The 14,174-nt window shown below is 44.7% G+C and overlaps 1 protein-coding gene across 2 annotated transcripts in view; it reads right to left on the reverse strand.

The window, feature by feature from the left end:
- SRPK2 (SRSF protein kinase 2) overlaps nt 1–14,174 on the reverse strand; it is an 80,166-nt gene that overhangs the window by 5,290 nt on the left and 60,702 nt on the right. Inside the window, exons 10-14 of one of the 2 annotated variants that reach the window (XM_012650331.1) lie at nt 13,989–14,089; nt 13,776–13,883; nt 8,816–8,885; nt 8,068–8,160; nt 7,635–7,727 (exon numbers count right to left, since the gene is read on the reverse strand). In XM_012650331.1, coding sequence (XP_012505785.1) covers nt 7,635–7,727; nt 8,068–8,160; nt 8,816–8,885; nt 13,776–13,883; nt 13,989–14,089 — 465 coding nt within the window. The remainder of the gene's footprint in view (nt 1–7,634; nt 7,728–8,067; nt 8,161–8,815; nt 8,886–13,775; nt 13,884–13,988; nt 14,090–14,174) is intronic. The other variant, XM_012650332.1, reaches the window with a different exon arrangement.

The following is a 14,174-nucleotide window of genomic DNA, read 5'->3' on the forward strand; positions in this document are numbered from 1 at the left end:
TTTCATATTACATGTGGGAGGACTACAAAGGCAAGCCTTGTACCATATTTACATGAATTCTGGTATTCATAAAGCAAACCATGATATAAAAGAGATTAGGATGGATTTCAATAGTGTACACAGATAAGCAAATCTACCAAGAAATATCAGTATAAAGCAAAAGACAAAATTTAAGAACTTTAGGCTGGGCGTGGTGGCTCACGCCTGTAATCCTAGCACTCTGGGAGGCCGAGGCGGGAGGATTGCTCGAGGTCGGGAGTTTGAGACCAGCCTGAGCAAAAGTGAGGCCCTGTATTAGAAAGAAATTATCTGGACAACTAAAAATATATACAGAAAAAATTAGCGGGGCATAGTGGCATATACCTGTAGTCCCAGCTACTCGGGAGGCTGAGGCAGAAGGATTGCTTAAGCCCAGGAGTTTGAGGTTGCTGTGAGCTAGGCTGATGCCACGGCACTCTAGCCTGGGCAACAGAGTGAGACTTTGTCTCAAAAAAAAAAAAGAAAGAGAAAAAAAAATTTAAGAACTTTGAACAAATTCTTATGCAGGTAGACAAAATTCATAAACATTTGAGTTCAAAACATGTATGAACCTTACCTCATATCACATATAAAAATTAACTCAAAATGATAAATCTAACTTTAAGAGCTAAAAACCAGACAATTCTTAGAAAAGTAAATCTTCATGACCTTGAAGTACGCGATGTTTCTAGATGTGGTATCAAAAGTGCAAGTAAAAAAAAGAAATAGTATAAAATTGGACTTCATCAAAACTAAAAATTTTTGTGTGACTATCACACATGTGCATTCAAGAGAATTAAAACATATGTCCCCACAACTTGTATGTCAATGATCATAGCAGCATTATTCATAAGAGCCAAAAAGTGGAAACAAGCCAATGTCCATCATCTCATAGATGGATAAACAAAATGTGGTGTATCCGTACATATAAAAAATGGAGTACTGATTAATGCTACCACATGGATGAGCCTTAAAAAACATTATGTAAGTAAAAGAAGTCAGACACAAAAGACCACATGGAATGATTCCATTTATACAGAATGTCCACAATATGCAAATCCACAGAAACAGAAAATAGATTCATGGTTGCTGGAGGCTGGGATGGAAAGGATGAAGAGCGACGGCCAGTGAACACAGGGTTACCTTCTGAGTTAACAAAAATGTTCTAAAATTAGATATTGGTAACAGTTGTACAACTCTGTAAATATACTACTACTGAGCTGCATACTTTTTAAAGGGTGAATTGTATGGTATGTAAATTATATCTCAATAAAGTTCTTCTTAAAAAAATGAATACAAAGCATACAACAAAATAAGTTCCAAACAATGTATTAAAGTATGCAAGAAAAACAAGTATCTCACTAATTAGTAGCTCGAGATAAATGACAGGAATAAATGGGATGAACTATAATGGAAATTACTTGAACCTGTTACAGCAATCGTGTCATTGCTTTTTGTACCATATGCTAAAATTTAAAATTGAATGATTAAAACACTTAAACCTCTCATCAGTTGTATGGCCTGTGGTTTCTGAGTTTGCAGTGTCTTTGTTGAGTGTTTTGTGTCACTACACTCTGCCTCTAGGGCACAGAATCATGAACATGCCATCCTTTCATTATGATGGGGGAGGGGCAGGGGAAGCCTTTATTATGCAGCCTCAAACAGGGCCAGGCATGAGCGTGAAGGGGGTACTGTAAGTAATGATGCCAGGACAGCAGGCGTTACACTAGGACAGGCCCGGGCATGCTGGAACACAGGGTCACCCTACTTCCTGCTCACAAAATCTTCCACCAAGAGAAGATACATGTTAATGTTTGTAAATTTCATAGGCAAATACTTGCTGAATAGGCTGGTCCAATGATAATGGGTTATTAGAACTTATTAACATTTACATTAGTGTCACTAAAGCTGGTTGGTATACAACCCCTCACTGCTAAATCTGACTGGCTTAAAAAAATTTTTCTTTTGCTGAACCTATTCTTTGCCAGGCACTAATCTAGGCACTGAGGACTTAGCAGTATACCAGACAGACCGAGCTCCTGTGCTCACAGAGTTCTTCTTCTAAGGTCCTCATCACAGAGAAGGAAAAAAAAGACTTTTTATAACAGAATTAATGTTTTAAGATGAAATGCTGGTTAAAGCAGTTCGCTTTTTGTTTTTCCTTTTTTTGGAGACAAGGTCTCACTGTTGCCCAGGCTAGAGTGCCATGGCATCATCATAGCTCACTGCAACCTCAAACTCCTGGGCTCAAGGGATCCTCCTGCCTCAGGCTCCCAAGTAGCTGAGACTACAGGTGTGCACCACCATGCCCAGCTAACTTTTTTATTTTTTGTAAAGACGGGGTCTCACCATGTTTGTGTTCAGGCTGGTCTCGAACTCTTGGCTTCAAGCAATCCTTCCACCTTGGCTTCCCAAAGTGCAGGGATTATAGCCACCTTGCCCAGCCTTGTTTTAAAAGTTTTAAAACTCATTACCTAGTTCCAGGAAACTTAGTTACTTGTACAAAGAGTCAAGCTCATATTGAGAACAAACAGCCCTGGGCCAAGCCTTCCATGACCCCTCCTGGCATCAGGCACTGACCTGCACACAGCAAGCAACGCCTCCGGGGTAGCCCCTGCCCTTCCTTGCCAGTGTTTCCAAAGGCAACAAAGGCCCTCAGAGGACACCCTACAAGTTCATAAATTATTCTGTTGCTTGAGCCTGGCATTTATCTATGCTGTTATAAAACCGCAATGACATGAGAATATTTTAAAACCTGAAAGCAAGAAAATCAGGGAGGGGCAGTGACAATGTCTAGCCTGTGTGATTTGTCAATCACCCACAAAAGAGCTTTGCTCTTTACAACAATAAAAGAATCTACTGATTTTTAGGTGTTCTGGAGATAAGTTAAAAACATTCTAACAAGTTTCAGCTCAAACATGAAATTAAAAATATGCAATATAGTATCTCTTTTTAAAACTCAGCTCCTAGGCTTGGGCCCGCAGTTCTCAGAGTCCCTGCACTGTCCCCTGGCTATTCCACTTTAAAGCACTTCTCCTGACGCTGTCCCCAACACAAGGGCAATGTGGGTTTTATGCTGCTATACAGAAGCTTCCTGCATATCACACTTTTGAAATTTTCAATTGCATTTAAGGCCTTTAGTCTGACCCACACACCTGTGTACACATTCACTTTTATCCCCATGCACTTGATGCCCTCATCCAGAAACTAGTTTTGTTTTTTTTTTTTTTTTTTGAAGTAAACCATCTTCTTTGATAATTCCATTCTCAACACAGCAATTTTTACTAACATGATGCCCAGTGATGGGTCAAAAGAATTGCTGGTTAGTAGCCCAGTGAGGTCTGTTCTTGGCTGCACTGTCTTTCCCACCATCACCTGAGGGCTGGGACACTTCTGGGGGACCAGCCACTTCTTAGAGACAGGACAGAGACAAAATCCACAGAGGTGGTGATTTCTATTGGGCCACCTCTTGACACACTGATTTCTTACTGGCCTTTGGGGGCTAATGGCCACACTCGAAGGCATAACCAGCAATTAACCTTCACAGATTAACTTCATAGGGTGAGAACAGTAATTACATTCCCTGCCCAAAACATGGCTTAATTTTTAAACTTCCTGGCCAAAGAATGATTCAAACTAGTCATGATCATTACCTCCTGAATTATAAGCAAGAAGGTGTCAATTAGCTTCATTTCATGTTTAGCTGTAACACATAGACCCTACTCTTCTTCTCTGGCCCTGGGGTGGGATGAACATCTGTGTCTTATCCAGGAGGACAAAAAGCAGGAAAAGCTCCTGTGAAATCACTCTGGATCAGGAACTGCTTTCAAATGTGACTTAAACAAATTAACCGCAGTTTTAAACTCTGCTTTGTTCTGGCACAAAGGTATTTTAGAAAAAAATTTAAATGCATACACTTTAAATTTCCATTATTCCCAAAATGTACATTCACATATACTTGGGGGACATGCCCAAACATATCTTTTATGCAACAAACCATTCCCCTCCTCCTAAGGGACATGGTGAAATCTATTTTCATGATGGGCCTTCATTCCTCATAACATTATCCTGAGACGTCTATAAAAAACTATATCCCTTCTGACCTCCACAGCCAAGATGAATAGACAGTAATTAATCAGGAAAGAACTTAAGTCCCAATTCCCAGTCATTTTAGGGGATTTCTCACCTAGTCATAAATTTTCCCTTACATCCAAAGGAAGGGAAAAGGTACTCTAGTTACCACAGTTAACACCAAGTCAAGATGTTTTTGGTCTATCGTTAAGGATGCCAAATGCATTTTAACTCTGCAGGCACCTTCAAACAAGCGACTCAAAAAGAACCCAAGCACACAAGTCCTACATGGTGATGGCAACCTGCAGATGCACATCCACAAGCTGTCCCAGAGTGGGGTGTGACAGGAGGCCCACAGGGCAGGTGGCTCTCGCTGCAACCCCCACTGGGCACAGGCTCACAGCCTAGGAGCGCTGCCTCCGAGTGCAGCTCCATCACCATAAGCTGCTCAGAGAGGCTCCTTAGAATCACTCCTCCAACTTCATTTCCTCAGCATTTTTGTCCCTCTTCCCCTACTTCCCACGATGCTCAGTATGTGGTCCCCAAACTCTCAACAACAGACAACGGAGAGCTGAGCCCGGGTCACTCTAAGCAGCCCCTTGTTGCCGCGGAAAGGCTTGAATGGAAGGAAGAATCCCCACGTGCCTTTGCTCCTCACCACGCCAGACGCCCAGGGGAGGAGGCAAGGCTCCTGGAACCCTGGTGCCTGCCTGGCTGGAGGAGCAGGGCTGCGGCCAGTGCCTCTCAGCTGGCTCTCCCGCTCTGGAGCACCATCAGGTCAATCGTGGTCTACGTCCACAACAGACCAGGCTGATGTCTCACGGACCGTCCTCTTGCCCAGCTCCCATCTGAAGTCCAAGGGTGAAGACTTCAGCCGGGAGTTCACAGCCAGTCACTAGGAACCATGTCCCGCCTTGGGGGCCAGGCCACTTCCTGCAGGGTCTGGAAAGATTCCGAAATGTGGAAGGAGGAGTCTGCCTTCATTAAAATAAACACAGTTCCCTAAGCCACAACGGTCCAGAGCTTTTCCTTGTTTCAATCACTTTCAAATAACATTTTCTGGAAGTTTCCTAGGGAAACCTAGCCTGTTCTCCCAGTAATGCTGCTGTATAGAAGTTCAAAAGCTTCCAGTGTTTTCCTGTTTCTAACTCTGCTGTGGCAACAGTAACAACAGCTGCTACTGCCCCACGTGCTGCACAGGCATCCTCCTTCTTACACCTTATAGCGGCACAACCTGAAAGGCCCCTTCGACACAGGAGACCTGAGCTCAGGGACTGCATGATGAGCCAGTCTCACAGCAGCTTTAACCCCCAGCTCTGCCACTGAACACAGTTTCCTCCAAGCCCTTTTCCTGCCCTGAACTCTACTCAGCCTGCGTGGAGACAGGACTGTACCTGGCCCACATAATCCAGGCTCGGGGACTAAACTCTCAGAACCAAAAACTAATACAGATTGTCTGAAAAATGGTATTTCCTGACGATCTCTTTTTCTGTGGTAAGTCTTAAAAAGATAGTCAGAAAAATAATTATATCTAATTATTATACATAAAAATTACATCTAATTACATATCTGACAAGTTGCCTTCACTGAGTGATCCCATAGAAGCTGAGAGGTGTGGCCAGCGTGCCCAGAGTAAGTACAGCAGGAACCACCACGTTCAGCACGGTTGGTTCTCAAGTCTCACACATTTAACAGAAAAATGTAGTTTTAAGGATAAAATAAGGACCGGTTAGCTGAGCATCACTGTGGTGTTATGATATATATACATATATATATATATATATACACACACACACATATACATATATATATATATTGGTTTTCATCCACAGCTCCTGGCTCGTAACTCCCGTAGTCCTTGTTATATGTTGGGATACTTCAGGCCTCAAAAGCAGCCTCAGAAGACAGAATCTCTCTCTGACCTTCTGCTGTCCTCCTTTCACCTGCCCAAGGGAGGATTCTAACCTAACTGTGGGTCTCATTCCAGAGAGCGTCCTGCCTCATACCCTGGAGGGAGGGATCGCTACACAGACAGGTCAGAAAGAATCTGGACAGGACTTGCTGGGTTTAGATCATGTGCTTTTTGTCTGATCACATTTCTACATGGTTGTCAATCATGCCTACGTACTAATGAAGCTTCTGTAAGAACCAAAGAGGGCTGGGTTCAGAGAGCTTGCAGAGAGCTGAACACGAGGAGGTTCCTGGAGGGTGGCGCACCCAGGGAGGGCATGGAAGCTCCTCGCCCCTTCCCCCATACCCCACCCTACACATCTCTTCATCTGTATCCTTCGTAATGTGCTTTATAATAAATCGCTCAATGTAAGTTAAGTGTTTCCCTGAGGTCCGTGAGCCGCTCTAGCAAATTAATTGAACCCAAAGAGGGAGGGGGATTCACGGGAACCCCTCTTCAAGCTCATCAGTCAGAAGCCCCAAGGCCCAGACTTGTGACTGGTGTCTGGGGGGTGGGGAGTGGAGCTTCTTGGGATGAGCCCTCACCCTGTGGGATCTGATGCTATCTGCAGGTAGATAGTGTCATAGTTGAATTAGAGGACACACAGCTGGTGTTCACTGTGTGGTATACATGGGAAAAACCCACATTTGGTCACATAAGTCCTCTTCTGTGTTGATAGTTGTGGAGTTTAGAAGAAAACATGGTTTGGGGAATGTTTTTCCCAAAGCAGTCACCAAAGTGAATAATAAAGGATTATTACTATACAAAAATTTATCTTATAGGAAAATATAAAGTCAAATTCGTTCTCCAAATTTGGCTACAGCAGAGGAGACAGAGTAACTGGGACTTTCAGAAATTTCTAGATGCTTCATATCACACTCAATGTCAACTTTAGAAGTTCTTTATTAAAGGGTATTACAACCAAAAACATCTAAGCTGGAGCAACATGAATTAAGAGGACCAACTATGCTCATCACAAAAGAATACGGTCCTTGGAAGGATTCTTTAAAAACAGTCCTGGGGCTTTTGGCTGCTGTTAACGATTGCTTGCTAACTGGGGATACACAGGGCAAAGAAACAACCGTTCATGATCAGTGATAACCACAACATTAAAATAAACCACTGCAACACACTGTGACGTAATGGGAAAGTAAGACTTGATTTATAAGAACGTGATGTACACTCACTACATACACAGCTCAGAGAGACCAAAGATGTCCATGCACATTCAGTAATCCCGTTTCTAGGCTGCCTGTGTTCCACTAAAGAGGGTCCCTGAACATGAAAAATGGAAAGATAAACTTTGCTGCTTAATCACTTAAACTCCTTTTCACAAATACTTGAATATATGGATTGGTGCTTGGCATAAGAGAGGAGAGAGGTGGAACAGAAAAAGAATTTTAGGCAGGTTGTTCTCTTACAAAATGCTTATTCCACAGATATCAGATGGGTCAGGTTTATTTCTTGAGAGCTTTCTTCAGCAGAATCCCCAGTTGTAAAAGTCCAGATCTTTCTCCACTGCCCAAACACGAATGCAATTTCTCCTTTTGGGAGAGGATTATGCTGAAAATTATTGTTGCATAAATACCGTTACCTTTTCTGGTGAAAAACTCCTTGGAATATTTCCCCAACATAGCGTATTTTCGAGGAACTTTCCCCAGCAGTTCAATGATCAATGCTATGTGATCTGCATGGGAAACATTGCCAGCAAAACAGAAACACACGACAGTTTAATCAGTACACTGCATGCAGACACTACCACCGCCCGCGCAGACAGAAACAGCGCGACCTGAATGACCAAAGCATAGGCTTTCCCACGCGGCCGGATTCAGGGGCCGGTGCACAGGGTGACTGCAGCACAGGACCAAATGCAGTCTTCCCGACAACTTTTCAATCGGCATAGGAATTCTGCTGGGTTGCTTTCTGAATGTAGGAGAAATGCCTTTGTCACCATTAATGCTGCAATCGGCAGCTGCTATTCCATTTCTGTCTGCATCGTGGCGCTTTTCAAAAAGAAGAGGTACTACCTCTGCGATTGAAGAATTCCCGAGAATATTTTCCAGATAGAGCAAAGTGCCTTGGGATACTGCCTAGCAGCTCTATGATGTGGGCTATGTGGTCTATGGAGGAGAGAAAAAAAGGATATGGGAATGGGAGGGGCAAAGGGAAGGATGGGATAAAAGAAGAGGGAAAAAAATTGAAATTAGTAAAAAATCAGAAATTAGATTCAAATCAACAATGTCTGCAGCACATCCATGCAGAGGCTTGTGGGACTGGCAGGCCTCAGGCACCATCTGGAGCAGTAACAGTGACTGAGGCCAGCTCACCCCAGGTCACCCCAGCATTGCAAGCAAATAAGCATGGAGATGGTCAGGTTTATAGATGGAATTCAAGCCAGAATTCCTGGGTTTTTTAGCTCAGCTCCCAAACAGGCCAGAGAAATGGGCAGCACATCAGCGGACAAAAGGACCACGGAGAGGCTTCAGGTACGCATAGTCTGTCCTCTCAGGACCAGCTGGGCTCCCACCCTGGTGCCAGGCCAAGAGGAGAGGCTGGTGTGGGCCCCTGAGGGCTCTCCGGAGTGCCACCTGTGCCAGGCAGACCCTGCCCATTCACTGAGACTGAGGGGGCTTCAAGCTCAAAGGAAAAGCATCTGAATTTGGTGTTTGAAAACCAAAACATGGCTCTATTTCTGTATAAACACACAGTACTCTCCAGAAGTTCAGAACTGGCAGAAGACCCAGACTGAGATATTCAGAACGCAGCAATACTCACCTTCGTCTCTGGAATAGTCTTCCCCAGAATGCGGTTCAAACAAATAATCTCCTGTTGCCAGCTCAAATGCCTAGGATACAACAGATGACATGCTAAGCATTTCACAGAGTCTGGCCCCCAAGTCAGCAACCTGCGTTCCTTATAGAGGAGACCTACATTTTATGAGGATCTGAATCAAACCAAAACGCCTCCTCAATGCTTAATTCTTTCTTTCTTCCAAAAAGTTCAAAAAAGCTTCAGGAATATTTTTACACCTCTTCTAATGGAAGATATATATATATATAAAGGCTATGAATTCTCTTCATTTTGCAGGAAGCGAAAGTGAAACATCAGGAGTCAGCTGCACCTATGTGCAGGCCTGGCCAAAGCACAGCCCCATTCTATGAACTGTGGAGCCAGGAGGATTCAAGCCAGGACTCAACCAGGCCGGTCTGACACGAGCACCTGCCTGCAACCAGCGTGCTGACCTGGTCCCCCTGAATAGCGACCCTGCTGCTTTCTTTCAGCAAAGACCTTCATGTATCAAGGTCTATTTTCAGCATCTCATCATCTATTTCCATCATCGTTTCATTCATTTCTGACTCAATCAAAGAAAAACCTAGAAACAAAAAAGCCCCCAAGGCCAGATGAAGCCAACGTCAAGGAGGGTGGGCTCCTGGGTTACTGTCAGCCACCCCTCAGCATGCCAGCATGTAGGGAAGGCCATTTGTTCCCACTGCCCTTGCTCATAAAAAAAGCTCAGGACCATGAGTTTAAGTTAATAACAATACACACAGGCAGCAACTGCAATTGCTCTGCTGATCAAATATAACACTATGTTTGAAAAAAAGAATAAGCTAAATCCCATTTCTGGGTTTTCCCATAGTTCCTTCTATCCTGAAAGAGATCTTGCTGTTCTGACAGGTGCTCAGAGGCCCAGTGCCCCTTCAATGGACCTGTGGGTCAGTGGCTGCCCCCACCCTGCTCCGACAAGCCACACTCACGAAGGTTTACTGTGCCAACCTCCCTTCTCTTTCTTTCAATGACCGGAGTGCTGGGAAGGCACTCGTAAGGGGAAGACCTGCCGGCCTGGGTGAGGGGCTGTCTCTCCTAGCACTGTCTTTAACAAACCAGAGTGGGCACAGTCAGCCCAGAACCACATCACATTTTCATCTTTTTTTAAAAAAGACTGCATGTGAATCAGTTGAAGGAGGGAAGCAGGGTGACAGGACTGTTGCCAGCTGCATCTGCAAAGAGCTCTGGTTCTTGAGCTTGGGGTCTGAGCAGGACACGGACATGCCCAGGCTTAGCGCAGGGTGGGCCGGTCGTCCCAGCACTGCAGATGCACGAAGGCACCAGCAGAGCACCCGGGAAGGCCCGAACTTGGGCCGTCCTCTCCACGCAATAGAAACAGCTGAACTAATCCCACCTCAGGACAGAAAACCTTACGTTAGGCCCCAATTGCAAGTGGAACGACTGGATTACGTACTCAATGGCCAGAAGAGTCTGGGAAGCAATTCATTCAATATCTTATAAGCCAAACAAAAAATGTGACAACTCTAATTAGGGAGAAAGAGGACTTGAGAAGCCACTTGGATGGAAAGTTCTAATGCAAGCTCCAGTTGCTCTTCCACTCCTGCTTTGAGTCTTATTCTAACTCTTTAATTAATTTTCAAAAATATTTCAATCTGGTCGTATATATTTCTTTTTGTTTTTTTTCCTTTTTTTTTTTTCCTAAAGGGTCTCACCATGTTGCCCTGGCTGGACTTGAACTCCTGGGCTCAAGCAATTCCCCCGCCTTGGCCTCCCAAGTTGCTGCAGAAGTGTGCCAGGGCACCCAGCTTTGTACGTAATTCTTACTGCCTAACACCAAAATATATTACCTAAGTGTTCTTTAAAAGACGACCATTTTGATTAATACCCATATACGTCCAATGAAACACTTAAGCCTATCAATGAAATATTCTTTTAAAAAAAGAAGAGGGAAGATGGAAGCTCCCCTGTAATGTCATCTAGTTTTAGTTCTTTCGAGAGTGACAAGACTCTCACGACTTGCTCAACAGGGTGAATGCACATTACAACAAAAACATCTGCCTTTTTATTTTACAATTTTACACTAGCAGCATAAAAAAAATGTAAGATTATTGCCTTTAAGTCGAGTTACTCCCAATATAACCTTAACTATTTACTTTTAATACTCGGGAACTCTGGCTTCTTCCCTCTGCGCTTGCCTAGCCCCCGAGGAGGCCTTCCCCTGGACCAGCCTCTGTTCTCGGATTCTTGGGTGACCACGTGCCTCTTTCCTGAAACGCCTTCCTAAGCCAAAGTACCCCATTCTGATTAAATAAGGTCACTTGTTTATCCTGTGGTGTGACCAGTGCTGAAGATGTTCGGTGACGTTTGTCAGAATGGCTTTTCTTGTTTCTATGGCACTGACTAGCACTCACCATGGAGTCCGTAAGAAGTTACCTATTTAGGGACTCTGACACAAAAACGCAGAGAAACCAGCACTTCAGCCACCCAGGAGTTTTAGATCATATACACTTACACCTGGAATGGCCCCAAAGCCCAAGAAAAGAAAAAGAGGTCTGAAAACTGACACCAGGCCTCATTCTGTTGTGTTTCTCCAGCTGTAGAACCTGAAGTTCTCCTACCTGACACAGAAGGGGACTCGGCCACACCCATCAGCTCTTATTCCCAACGGAGTCTCTGTGAGATTGATGCTATATATAAAACTCAAAGGACTAAAGGATTTAGCACCAAGAACAATCTGTGGCTTTATGACAGCTTGGTATTACAAGGTCGAATTTAATATGCTGTAGTATTTTTAAACTTCAACAAAAGGGTGGAGGTGGAGAAACACGGCCTCATCTCTCCCAGGTTATCTGAGGAAGAACTAAAGGGACCTCTCAGCCAAGGCCTATGGGGTGGGGTCGGCAGGGAATGGGGGTTGCCTGTTCCTAAAAATCACCCTCATGACAACCAACCAAGAAAAAACAAAAACCAAAACCATAAGCAGCACCGAGGGAGCTTATGCTTAATTCTTGGGAAAGGGGAAGGTGAAAGGAGACAGAAGATGCTTTCCCTTGGGGCCTGTCACTGTGTTCACACACCCACACTCACAGAGACAGCACTGCAAGAAGCTGGCAGGACACGGAGCCTGAGTGGAGGATAAATCCTTGTCTAAGGCAGGCAGGACAGATACCATGGTACCATGCTGATAGCTCCACCATTTTCTCACTGAATCTGTAATTTTGTCCTATTTTTCTGATTATGTCACCAAATTTAATACCCAAAATTAGAAGCACAGGATTTCAGAGTTGAAAGAGTTCTTAGCACTTAATTCAGGGAGGCCTAATGCTGGTGACCAGTGCAGCTTGACCTCCCTCATCCTGCATGGCTCATGGCTCCCAGGGAGCTACTCCCTGCCACTCCATTGCTCCCCGCTGCTCCCTGGGCCCCCTTTCCACTGCCTCCCTCCACCTAACTGCCCTGCGGGTCATACAGAGGGGGTCAAATGCCTCTCCACACAATCATCTCTAAATCCAACGAAAACGTCACAGTGAATCCACCGATGCTTTTAACCATTCTTTTCTACACTGAGCTAAGGCAGGCACTTGGTTTTCGACGCAGAAAAACTTTAAAACTGTGAATAATTTTAAAATCACCTGTTATGATCCATAAGAACAACAAGGGGCTAGAAAGGCCCAGTGTTTCAGACCTATTTGGCCATATCAGTTCAAGTTAGCAACAGATCATGCTAACTTGAAAGACACAAAACATCTACTTTTTCTCGTATCGTCTGGTACTATGTGCTTAACATAATGCTTTTACTTTAGCATTAGAGGACATAAAATATAGTAAATTCAAAAGAGTTGTTAAATTAAACTTTAAATGGAAACTTAACATATTTATTTTGCATTGCCTTTTTTTTTTTTAGCAAGAAGACATGTGCACTGTGTGTAAGGCCTTACACACGAGCCCTTTCATTTAAACATCAGAGGGGAATTCGGATAAAAAATAATAGGAAACAGAAAAAGCATGAACCCCCACAGTAAGCAACCCACTTTTCCCAGTGTGAGAATGACAGAGTAGAGCCCACTGAGAGAAAAGCACTGAACTGCCAGGAAATGGGGCCGAGAAACAGGACCTGAAACTGTTCCTGGGTGAGGGACCACTCGTGCCACCAAGTCACAGGTTCACAAGAATGACAAAAGACCAGCGGGCTGGGGAGAGCTCGGACACAACCAACCTGTGATGTGCAAGACCAACAGCAGCAACAAGTATGATACAGAAGAGGCACCTGCTGCCTCCAGGAAGACATCACTATGCTGTCTCTGGAATGTTCTCTCTGGGAAAGGCCTCAGTCAGAGGGAGCATATGCCACTCCTCCTGTCTCAAAAGTGACTGGACATCCTAGAACAATCAGCCAAAATATTCTCTCGATCATTCTTCGTAAAGAAAGAGTGATTACGTGCTGGTATCTAGGGAGATCCGTCCTGGTCGGGAAGGAGGTGAGGAGCCCTGCCCCCTGGCTCCCCCGGGAGAGGCCACCAGAAGGGCTCCAACCTCAGCCTCAGCAGCCTTCCCCTGAGAGACAGCTGTCTCGTGCTCCTCTGCGATGTGAGTGAAGGGGAAACCTCTGAACAACCCGCACGCTCTCAGGGACCAAAAGGAATTACATCAAGGCACTGTGTTGCCACAACTGAGTCTGTCGGGGCCGTGCGCTGTGCAGGGACTTAAAAAGAGACCATCTCTCACAAGACCAAGCCAAATCAAGCTGAAAACACAGGGCATGCATCAGGAGAATTCTTCCCATTCTTAAAGCACCCAAGGCAGCAACTTTCCCCTCACCAAGCCCACAGTGGACGACCCTCACAGTCAGAAAAACTGAGATCACATGCCCCGGAGACGGCCCCATCAAGAGCACTAAAGGGATGAGCAGACTCATACGGAAGAAAACGGCAAAGGCCATTCTTACCATACATGCCGTACTCCAGATGTCAGCAGGTGTGCTGTAACCTGCTCCTATTAAGACCTCTATGGATCTATACTGCCGTGTCTGGATGTCTTCCGTGAAGTGTTTATGCTGGAAGGGAACAGATCGCATTACCATGGAGGATCACAGACATTAAAACAGTTTCTTCTCACATAGAATCACGACAAAAATATTTTAGAAAGAAACTCTACTTACCACCCAACAAGCGTTTCCCAGGTCAGCAATTTTTACTCTAATTTTATCTGCGTTCCGTGGATCCAGAGGATTCACCAACAAGTCGGCCGCCCGGGTTTTTGCTGGCGTGAGCAAACAGCAGGACAGTTAGCACCTGGGTAAGTGTCTGCATGTGTGAGCACAGTCTGCCAGGACACAGTCTCCTCT

Source organism: Propithecus coquereli, unplaced genomic scaffold (assembly GCF_000956105.1).
Source record: "Propithecus coquereli isolate 6110/MARCELLA unplaced genomic scaffold, Pcoq_1.0 Scaffold32, whole genome shotgun sequence".
Taxonomy (NCBI): Eukaryota; Metazoa; Chordata; class Mammalia; order Primates; family Indriidae; genus Propithecus; species Propithecus coquereli.